At 50.3% G+C, this 11,803-nt stretch overlaps 1 protein-coding gene across 1 annotated transcript; it reads right to left on the bottom strand.

Annotated features, from left to right (window-relative positions):
- Nucleotides 1-8,502: 8,502 nt before the first annotated feature.
- LOC119102936 (transcription initiation factor TFIID subunit 1-like) lies at nucleotides 8,503-10,558 on the bottom strand. Its single transcript, XM_037226385.1, has 4 exons — nucleotides 10,349-10,558; nucleotides 9,167-9,846; nucleotides 8,858-8,883; nucleotides 8,503-8,562 (listed from the first exon to the last, which is right to left on the bottom strand). Exons 1-4 carry the CDS (start codon nucleotides 10,372-10,374, stop codon nucleotides 8,503-8,505), a joined length of 792 nt encoding a protein of 263 aa, XP_037082280.1. The 5' UTR covers nucleotides 10,375-10,558.
- Nucleotides 10,559-11,803: the final 1,245 nt, after the last annotated feature.

The raw sequence follows: 11,803 nt of genomic DNA, 5'->3' as shown, positions 1-11,803 counted from the left end.
ACCGGAGCGGGAGGACGTGTTCTGTATGTCATCATGGCATGGGCATGGACTTGGCTGTGGTCGGCATGGCCGTCGCCGCCCCTGCGCCGGAGCGGGAGGACGTGTTCTGTATGTCATCATGGCATGGACATGAACCTGGCTGTGGTCGGCATGCCGTCGCCGCCCGTGCGCCGGAGCGGGAGGACGTGTTCTGTATGTCATCATGGCATGGACATGAACCTGGCTGTGGTCGGCATGGCCGTCGCCGCCCGTGCGCCGGAGCGGGAAGACGTGTTCTGTTTGTCATCATGGCATGGGCATGGACTTGGCTGTGGTCGGCATGGCCGTCACCGCGCCTGCGCCGGAGCGGGAGGACGTGTTCTGTATGTCACTATGCACAAAATATGGTGCCAACTAACGAAAAGCTGATAGGACTGAAGGAGAACGGTAGATTGTGGCTGAGTGCCAGACTTCATAGCACTAGTTCCCTTTGTATACCAGTTCCCAATCATGACCTGCGCTCTAGTCAATTTTCAACCACCAGATATTGGAATTTTGTGCTGGCCATGCCAGCTCTGTCATGATGTTCACGCATTTGTGCTGGAATCCGTTGAGCTATTGCACAAAGAACAGGGGATGAGAGCGAGAGGATTCCTGTACGAAACACGTCGGTATGTTTGTACATTTTGTGCTGAGTTGAGCATGGCTCTGTTTGAATCATATTGTGCTCGTTTCCCTGGAAGGCACCTGGAAGTATCCCTACTCCTAACATTTGGTACATGCTTCTCTGGTGTCCTTTCAGGTGGCGCCCGTAGTGCAAATAAGAGCAACATTGACGATGCGCCCACCGTGATCCAGCGGCCGGCACAAGCGCCGTGCCCCCAAATCATGACTATCACCACACACGTGCGTGAATCCCCAGGGCGCGGTCGGGGCCCCATAGGACTCTGTGTTGGTGTGATCAGATCCTGGGATCTTTTCGAGACTCTAGGCACACATGTGATCGCTGCCTCTCTAGAAATGTAATTGATGTCGCAATGCTGCTTTATTCAGCCTACCTAAGTGCAAAGCCTACGACAAGCACAGACAACGCAGGCGGGGAGCTCGTAGGAGATCGGCCCCGAGTGCGGAAATGGTGGCAAGGGCGGAGGCATGCAGCGGGCGGCATGACTGGTGGAAATGGTGGAAGCGTTCGCATGTGGTCGGTGGTGACTGCAAAAGTGGTTGGTAGCGAGTGCAGCTGAGTTCGGCAGCGAGCGCAGAGAAGGTTGGAAACTCGCGTGGAGGAGGCCGGTGACCTGCGCGGAAGAGGCCGCTGGCGAACAAGGACTTACTACACTGGCAGCGAGCGCAAAATGTCTGGCAGGGAGCTCATAGGTCAGCGCCACATGTACGACACAGTCCAAGTGGTGGGGTGCTGTGGCATGGCTTTTTAAATATTTCTGCTTCATTGGCGTGATCAAACGGCAACCAAACTAGGCATATGTACCTTATAGTTCTCCAGAAAAGTGTCATCATCAGATGTCGGAACAAACTTGGTCCACCAGTAACAAACTTTTGGCGGGCGGTCAACCATGCTATTATCTGCTGACGTATTCGCTGTCGGCTTATCGATTCCAGCATCGACAGCAGTGCCACCAAAAATACAGCCACCGCACTAGCTTCTTCGTCGTCCATGACGTCGAAAAAACGTGACGTGGTCTGCTACATGATGTGGGCAATGGAGTACATTTGTTATGCATCGTTATATTATATAAAGTGGCGTGGCCACGTGATTTGCCTCATGCCCTTACACCATGTTATGGTCAATTATTTCATAGTTTTTGATGATAAATGTTTTGCTCATCTTACTATGAACTATTCTGACCAACAAAACTTTTCTGCTGCCTCTGCCAATGCAGTCTAATATTTTACACTGCATAAAATGAATGTGCCCATAATTCGCCCTGCATGACTGTCTTGTGATGACAAGTGCCTTTACGTTGATCAGTACCTGCAGTAAAATGGGCCTACAGTCATCACTTAAATTTAGCCTCATGACACCATCCTGATACAGTAGCTATAGTGCTGTACCAGGATGGTGTCATGAGGATAAATTTTGTATGAGATAATTTACGGGCATGAAAAGACTTTTGAAGTGTGGAGGGAGCAATTCGGATTGAGTCTCTTGTATTGTTAACTCAAGTGTTGATTCCCTCTGCTAGCTGCTAGGACGTTGACATTATACATTACGGGGACTGGCACAGAGGGCAATGCCCTTGTCTTATCAAGGCTCTGCATATACCATCAAGAAACGGAATCAATTTTTAACAGTAGGGATATAGGACCAAAGAGATTGGTCACCACACATGATATCGCAGACACCCGTAGAGTACTGAATAAATGTTAGTTACAAAAGTTTCAATTGTTTGTGCTTAGTTACTAAATTCATTACTTCCTCACAGCCAAGCATCTGTTTTATTCAAGGGTGTCACTCTACACAAGATGTTACATCTTTCTGTATTATACAACATCAAAAATCGTTATGCTGATGCAATCAACACCTCACTATCATGTGATGAAAAATGAAAAATGAAAATTGATATGGGGCACACAAAGAGCCAAATCTGTTTCAAAACACACAATCAGATAGTCTGAAATTGTTAGGACAGCCCAGTGATCAGTTTTACAAATTGACACCACTAGTTTGGCTGATTTTCAGGCCCGACTGTGAAAAATACATGCTGGTCAAACATGTGCAGCATGACAGAAATACGCCCACGTTTCAGCATTCATTACTTGCAAGTCTGGGCACTCAAAGCTCAGCGCACCATTAGCACCTATTTCAGGGAATGTAGAGCTAACACCTCATGGAACCGTAATGCTGCAAAGAACAGTTCATACATAATAGCTGTGGAAATTTTCATACAGCAATCATTTGAAATCGCAGCGCAATTTGACCTGGTCTGACTCTAGCGCAAGTAAGTACACATCAAGTAAAGCACACCGATCAATACATGTTAGAAGCAGTGGCTGAATTTTTGCATGCTGGCCTCTTGATATATTGTGCAATACAATTGTGAAGATGCTCACGACCTTAAAGACACCAAACATCAGACTCAATGGCCAAGATACTCAGTCAGTTGGACGGACTCTCATCTCCGCAGCTGACTTTAATATGCATGCAGGTTGGAAGCAATGAGAAATTGGTTTACCCTAACATTACTGCTGTTCGAACCACGCACCGGGGACATCAGACAAACCTATGACCCAGACTAGCCTGATCAGAAAAGCTTAGCAAGGACAGTATCATTAGACAGGCGGCCTGAGCCTTTATGGACCCCATGACCTGCTCCCAACGTTATCACCGGTGGCTGTGTAATAGTGTGGCTGCACAGTTCGGGTTCTGTAGCCGATTTGCGCTACCGCTGACCAACTGCGGTAATGTTCGTCTGTGACGCTCTGAAATCGTTATCAGATCTAGTGGTGACCAGGCCCAATGCCTGATTGGATGGCTGTGGATACTGTGAAATGTAACATAGCACGATCACTCTTACATGCTATTCAGACGCATGATGCGTACTTTGGCCTGTAATTATGGCCATATTTGAGCGTCTGTTAGGGTTCCTAGCGTGCATCCAATGAACTGGATTCAGTACAGTGTTTTGCAATCACCAATGATTTTTTAAACAAAACATTTGTTCTCATTTAAAAGTGTGGTCTTAAAATACATATTCCTCCTAAGATACAATAGATTTCATGCGATCTTGGCTGGATGAGTTTTAAATGCGGTTAACAGGCAAGCCACCGCACTGGTATCTCTTTTTTAAACATTTAACCCTAACCTTTTGAATGGATGGATTTCTGGGACCAGAGCTCACGCAGAGCAGTGCTTGCTGTGCGAGCCCTAATCCCTACCATCCCATTGCGCAGTTTCATGTCAACGGCAGAATTTGGTGGCGGGAAGTTCAACATGCCGCAATGTGTGACACTCCGTCCTGTTCTCCGACGTCATCTGACCTTTCGCGTGGCTACTGCCACCGGCCGTAGGCCATATCTGTCAAGGAGAAATAGCAACCGCCAAAAACCGACTCGAACCCGACCCGCCACGGGTAGGTGGATCAGAAGCCAGGCGCTCTAATCAACTGGGCCAATGGGACGGACCAAGTGGTTGAAGGGTCGCTTAGACACTTGATAATCTTCAACAAGCACTTCAGCACACCCAACTTTGTACCGTACTCACACCTTACAACAAAAAAATAAATCATAAGTCTCATCGCAAACCAGGTGTGTCACTTCCTTTTCAATTGAGGAAGGGGAAGACTTCGATTCACAACCTGGGCACCAGCCCCCCCCCCCCCCTCCAATTTAAGAAGAAGCTGGGTGACATTTGGGGAATAACCCATTTGTAGGAATATTTTGAGGATAGGCTCTGTTGTACTCAGTTCTCATCCCCGCTCCCCAGCTTAACAGGGACATAGTCTTTCAAAACTATGCCTCTGCTGCAGGCACATCATCTTGCATCACGCCAACCTGTAAAGAATGTCAGCAACAGTCTGGCAGTCTTAATATTGTTTTTCTCAGCTGAATGCAAGACAAGGAGGTTAGTGATCATTTATACATGGTTTCCGTACTCCAGGCTACAACACTATTTAGTTGATATTTGGGAGGACTCCCTTTGAATTGACAAAATCGTTGGTAAGTTGAGCATATTTGGTAAAAGTTAAAGCTAATTCTGAGAAAAGCTTTAACGAGGACTGCAAATGAAAATTACCTGTGATGTGGTGTGGTTCAAACACTCAGATATCTTAGCTGAATGCTAGCACTCAGTCTTCACACAGCACTCAACTTCACTGTGGAATTAAATACGACAGAGCATTGCCAGAGTCTTGTTTCTCGCCTTCAATATCTGCATCACACATGCATCTAGCGTGCCCAAACTCAGTGACGTCAAAAAATGAGGGCCGGAAAACTCAGGGTTGGTACCCGTGATCCCTTTTGATAAAGGATTGGCCAGCAATTCTGACCTTATCATTTAAGATCAATACAAATATGCACATATCTTCACTCACACATTTACCTCATTTACTTCTCACACAATACTTGGTGCATGCAAACCACCAATGACACTGTCATTTCAAGGTTAAAAAGCCCTGTTGAAAGGTCACTATATTTATTTATTAAAAAATTACAACGTCAATAATGCGCTAGAACTGAACAAATATCCAGTTTTCCTTGCATCGTTGTTCCCTCTTATGTTGTGTTTGGAAGAAATCATAAATGCTCTTGAGCGGCGAGGAGATGAGAAGGGTTTAGCCACACCCTGGTTGGTTACACGCGTCACGTGTCATGACGCCCACGTGTTGAACTATGGGTTTGGCTATTTTCCATGGGTTTACACCTTATGTGCCACACCTCTGCACCCAGCACGCGGACTCACACGGGAGTGGCACGCCTTGATAGGGAAGCGAACGGGCAAACACCTGCTGCAAATTATGATATCGCACGTGCCAGGTGTCCACGTGCACGAACCTATAAATTGAATTGTTCCATTTCGGGCCGGTTTATTCACGTTTTGCGGCATACCTCGGCACCCAGGGCACGAAGCGACTCGAGAGTGTCATGCTTCGATAGGCAATCTAACGGGCAATGACGTGGTTTAGCATGCGACTTCGCACGTGTCACGTGTCACGCGCACACTTGCTGTTAAGATGCACTTTGCCGAATGCATCTGTTTTTGCGCCTTACGCCACCATTCCGTCCGCAGGGCGAAGCTACGAGGCAGATCCCGACCCACTGCTGCGGAAATAAGTTCCTAATGAGATAAGGCAGGGTAGAACGTCCTCGTGTTGAGGCCCCGTGATGCTACGCTGCAAAGCATATTAAACTGACCACGGTCTGTGATTTCCGCATACAAAAAGCCATGACACCCGGCGTTGCAGTCTCCGTAGGCCGGGCGTCGTTGGCTTCGTGGTTTACGCTACGTGGCGACCAACAGGCGTGCAAGACTTATGTATTTGAAAGAAGTACCATTCAGAGTTTTATTGAATCAATTTCCTCATCTAGAAGGCAGTTCAGGGTGCATTTCACCTCTAAGATTGTTATAGTAAAAAAAGGGCGGATAAGCACTTGTAGCACCGCGAGAGCAAAGGCAGAACCTCTTGATTTCGTGTTGCTCTAACTGTCAATCTCTTGGCAGGTCAGCCTCAAAATTGTAACAGTGACGTATGCGTCACAGTCTAATCTTTGAACGGGGTGAATTTATTTCCAAAAACTTTGGGAACACTATTTCACGACCGCCGTTCTCGAACGCGCGGCGCCGGTCATCTGGTATTTTCTACAGCGGCCGACGACGTACAGTTTTATAGAAAATGAAGCACGACCATAGCAGTTCTAGCTACGAAGATTGTGAGCAAACAGCCTTGAACCTTTTCACGCAGGCCGTTTCTCTGTCCGATTCTGCATATATATGAATGTTCTTAGGTAGCCATGAGACCGTTTACCTTATTCTGGCAAGGCAAAACTTGGGGCACATTATCTGACTAGAACCGGCGCTGGGGGGCTCTAGGAAATGGATGCTAGAAGGAAAATATCTAGCTAGAGGGGGCACTAGCAGCGTATAGAACACTAGGGGATGCATCATCGTTTGCGGTCAAGGAGGCACCCTTCCGTCCCAGCGTAGAGTGCCTACCGGCTGTCATTCTGGCGACCTGGGGCGGGTCCCTTACTCGATCCAGATCCAGACCCTCAGAGGAATCCATCATATATTGATACCCCAGTCGACGCAGGAGCCTTCAATGACGCAGTACAGTTTTTCATCGCCCCAGTTGATCCAACTTTTTAGTCTACGCAATCACCCACGAATTGATGACCAAGGTGCCTCTTCTGTCCAGCGGCGGCAAACACGGGGAAATGTCGCAACAAAGTGGCAAGGAAGACAGGAAAGATGAAATGAAATGATGAGATATGTATGACAAGGATGGTGAAATTAAAAAGCTGCCACCTCCCTTGTTAACACTAGTTAAATGAGTATAATAGTGATGTTATTGAGTAGCAGGGTATAAATGAAAGCAGTTAGTGCCAGAAATGACGGCTGAAACTTCCTTAAGACTACGGTCAGCGTTAAAGTACCTAAATTTTCCCTTGTTTGCGTGGTAGGCAGTCTGCCACCGTAATGTCATAATTGGCGCGCCACCGACAAAACTGGCAGAGAGGCTCCAGTTCAGCTTAACGGGCGCTTGGCTGAAATGGGGAGAGGGGCAGTGGGGTACTGAGGGCCCTGTCTGCCACAGGCTTCTTTCATTGTCTCGTGGACTGAAACTGAGTGTTCAGATCTCCATTCACTGTTATAGGCCCCCAAACAATCCCAAGAGGTTCTCTGGCATTTGGGATTTTGTCCTTATCCCTGCTCAGTAAATAGGTCCCTTAGCCGCATTGGGGCCTATTGTGGGAATGCAACCCTTATTACTTTAGAGGCCCGTGGCCGACCCAGGGGCTCCTCAGCGCCGCAGGGGCTCTGACTAATCTAAATCATGGGCCCCAGCCTCGTCCCTGCTTGGATGCGAGGTCCTAAGGGTTCAGATCGTCACGGAGTCGACTGCTTCATGTTGGTGGTCTCTGGCCGAAATAGGGGTCCGCATTGTCCCAGGAGTCGGCACTATCCCTTGCCAACACAAGATCCCGGCTAGACACTGCGTGCCTTGGCCAGCCTGAGGCTGTTATTGACTCACGGGCCCTAATCAATATAAACAGCCGGCCCGGTCATCTTTTTATTTGGTAAATAGGTCCCCAGGTCCAAACGCCACGGAACCGACTGTTCAGTACTGATCCTTATTGACCCAGGTTGTCCCTTATAGGCGCAAAGTGCTCTCTGACTGGCATTTGAGGGTCCGGCACTGCGAGCCAAGCCCTTTAATGCGATGTCCGGCCAGCCCTTTGGGGCATCAAAATGCCCTTACTTGCTCGTCCCGAGGGGCCATTCGGACCCTGGGGACTAAGGGGAGGGGGATTGTTCCCCTCTCTACCTGCGCCACTGCCCTGCCAGCAGCGCGCGGGTCTCTGAACAAAAAAAAAGAAGACGAACAAAAAAACGAATCACCACCCCCGTACTTATCAATGAATTATTTGTATCTGCTCATGGGCCCTTTTCTTTCGCTCGCGACTGACCATAGTCGCCTGGAGGTCCAAAGATGTCCAATTTTGTTGCGTGTTGTGCTAAAAAAGCTGCGTCCGTTCTGCAGGTCATGCACACTTTCGGAGCCTATGCGCCCCTTCGGGGCCCAAGGGTGCCAGTGTGCAATGCATCACTCTCGACATTATTTGAAAACAGAAGTTATGACGTGCAAATTTATTGCTCAATGTGTGCACTTGTTATACATGCGAACAGGGTGCAGTTAAGAAGATGCATTAGCAACAGCACGCGGTGCAGTAGAGGAGATACACTAGCAATAGTCCGTCAACGTCCAAGCGTAAGAAACAAGAGGCATCCGTTCGTCGAGCGCGTACCACCTTCTCCCAAGTGCACACAAGCCAGTTCTACATAAGCTAGAAGCACACGATCCGGAAGAGCCTTTCGCACAGAGCTGCAGCTGAGTGGACAGTGAGCTGTCCGCCGGCGCGAGCGTCCTCACGTTCTCGACCGGACTAGCCCTCACTCTGGACCGCGACGGTCAGCAGCCTCTGCAGAACCATCCCCCACTACGCAGTGACCAGGCGCTCAGCAGCAGCCCAGCAGGCGCCCAGCGGCCGCCCAGCAGCTGCCCAGCGGCCGCTCAGCAGCTGCCCGGAATGCAGTGAGACCCCTTGGCGTAGAAGCGCGTGCCGTGCAGACAGCGCTTCATGGTCGGCACGCCGTCCACGCAGTGGTAGTAGTAGTGGCACTTGGAGGACGCGAACTTGCCGTTCGGCTTCGGGCGAACTGGGCCTCTGCGAACGCGACAGGTTTGCTGTGAGTGCGATGGTCACGCAAAAAACGCGTACGTGGGGACTTCAAATGATAGATTTTACGTGGGCAAAGGTTGCCCACGTCATAACCCTGAATTAGGATAACCGTCACACATGCATGGACTAACTGATGATGTTCAAAGATGTGGCATATAAGCAAGCACATCGAGTTCCTAGGGTTTGACACGAAATTATGAATCCTTATCCTTCACTGATGAACTGGTTTGCATTGGAAGCACAACAAAGCACCGCGATCACAACGTACCCAAGAAGCCATCATCGTCCTCGACAGTGCCGTGGTCCGGGTTCCTGTACAGAGGCGAGCTCTTCAGAGCAGGTGCAAACGACTTCACGCGCTCCGCCGACTCCCTGCCGTGGTGCTTCGAGCCGCTATCGTGGTGGTGGTTCGAGCCGCTGCCAGGGTGGTGCTTCGAGCCACTACCGTGGTGCTTCGAGTCGCTGCCATGATGCTTCGAATGAGAGCCGCTGCCATGGTGGTGCTTCGAGTCGCTGCCGTGGTGGTGCTTCGAATGGGAGCCGCTGCCATGGTGGTGCTTCGAGCCGGAGTCCGAGTCGCTGCTGTGGTGGTGCTTTGAGCTGGAGTGAGAGTCGCTGCTGTGGTGGTGGTGAGATCCGCTTCCCGACTCGGAGCTAGAGCTGGATGAATGTGGCTTGGGCTTATGCGTCGGCTTGGTCGGCCTGGTTGGCCTGGTTGGCCGTGTCGGCCGGGTCGGCCGGGTCGGCTTGGTCGGCTTGGTCGGCTTGGTCGGCTTGGTCGGCCTGGTTGGCTTGGTCGGCTTCGTTGGCATGCACCCCGGGACGTCTTCAGGGTAGTCGCAGACCTCCAGAGTCGGGTTGTAGACAAGGCCCTTCGGACAGCTCATCGGGTAGGCCTTGCCGTTCTTGCACTGGTAAAATTTGTGGCAGTCTTTGGGATCAGGTACTCTGCGGCAACAGACACGTATGCTTGCCTTTTGAGCTGTTGAGCAGGACAAATATCTGGCATAGTGTGTTTCGTAAACGTGCGTTTGTCCTTAATGGATGAACGATGATATTGAGAGTGCTCACTTATCAATATATATGCAGTTCAGTTCGCAGCCATGAGACTATTCAAAAAACAACCAATGAGCAACAATAATGATACTTAGGGCAATATAACAGCAGGGGGAAAAACAGTTTCTGGCTGTGGCTAGCCCAGACTGCAACAGTTCAAAACGGTGCAATATTTACAGAGCTTCAGATCTGTGGACAAGTATCGTGAACATGCGAGCGGCTGTCAACAGCGGTGGCAGAAAAGTAGCAGAAGCAGAAGAATGCGTGCAGCTGCCATAGCTGCTGCGAGAGACGGCGTAGTATCCTCCACCTCACACCACAGTGGAGCCCCGCAGACAGACCCGGAAAGCCAGCTGCACAAACCAGGACGTCACCAAAAGATTCAGTCACTAACCTACTTCGATCGGCCATTGTCAGCATGCAGCATGTCTCGAGCGGGAGAGGCGGGTGCTGATCGGGCGGCGGATGCGTGAAAGGTATGTGCGGTGCTGTGTGCGGATTACACTACAAGGAAGGTGACTACAGACTGGGTGCAGTGTCAGCGGCAACACGTGACGATTGCTGTCTGCCGTGGGGGAAAAACAAGCTACCGAGGTGAGCGCGGCAGCCAATCAGTGGCCGTGGTCCGGTGCGGTGTGTCGGGGAGGCGTGGGACGGGTGAGGGGCGGGACGGGGAGGGGGGTTACAGGTGACAACAGCCGGCGGTCTCGGGCGCGTCGCACGCGTTCGTGCCCGTGTTGAAGTGCGTGCCGGCCGGACAGTACTCGATGCTGGCCTTTCCGCCCGAGAGCAGTTGAAAGTAGGTGCCGCAGTTCAGCGGATTGGCGTAGGTACCGTCGCTCTTAGAGCAGGGGGAACGTACACGGAGACGGGGGCGGCAGGGTGGGGGGCGCTGCCGTAGTGGTGGTGGTGGTTGGGGTGGGGGTGGTAGGTGGTGGCGGCTGTGTGGCAGTAGTGTGGGCGCCGCATTTCACATTGGCGGGCAGATCGCACACTTCCGTGTCGGGGTTTAAAGACCAGGCCGGTCGGACAGCTTTTTGTGGTAGGCCTTGCCGTCCCGACACTGATAGAAGCCGCTGCAGTCGTCCTTGTCCGGCAGCCTACGAATGCACACACAAACACGCACAAAGGCGCATAGTTAGGCTAGAAAAGCTGACCTCTGGAGCGCTTAGGACACCGCGGGAAAGACGCTGCAGAAGGATTTCGGCTCATTTCCCGTCAGGATATTAGTGACGGCCACAATTTAGGAACGTTGTTAGTATCTGTCAATGGCTTTTCAATGCTTTTGTGAATGCACACCTTTCCACAGCAGGGACATAGTTGGAACTCCGGCTGAAGTTTTAGAAACATGCACGAAACCTATTTTTGATTTGTCCACCAAACTCTGTGAGTGATGACAGCACACCATTGTAAACCCCGCTATCACCGCGGCCCCACGCCAGCGAGATTGGAAAGTACTTACCACCTTTCCCTCGAAAGACGTACAAATGTTAATTCAACATACCATATCGGTTAACGCGTCACCCATGCCTATGTACACATTCATGCACATCTATATGCATGTGTACCATAGGTATCTGCATCCATTTACACGATCAGGTGACCCTCGCGGCACACAATAGTTCGACATTTTGCAGATACATAAGTTGGGGTCCCGACCCGTACCCTTTAGCATTCAGCATTTGTGGTTGAATGCGGATGCTACCAACACTTTGAGATAGACAATTTTGCCTACGCGACGTGCAAGAAGTTGAGATGAACTTAGTAAACAGTGCATCACTGGAAAAATGCGGGGAAAGCAAGGAACTCCTGCTGTCTAGTACAATCAGAGGACACGACAGAAAACTGA

The sequence above is a fragment of the Pollicipes pollicipes genome, unplaced genomic scaffold (assembly GCF_011947565.3).
Source record: "Pollicipes pollicipes isolate AB1234 unplaced genomic scaffold, Ppol_2.1 Scaffold_5724;HRSCAF=6776_pilon_pilon_pilon, whole genome shotgun sequence".
NCBI classification, from domain to species: Eukaryota; Metazoa; Arthropoda; class Thecostraca; order Pollicipedomorpha; family Pollicipedidae; genus Pollicipes; species Pollicipes pollicipes.
The sequence above is the reverse complement of the archived record's forward strand: the minus strand, read 5'-3'. Positions and strand labels throughout refer to the sequence as shown.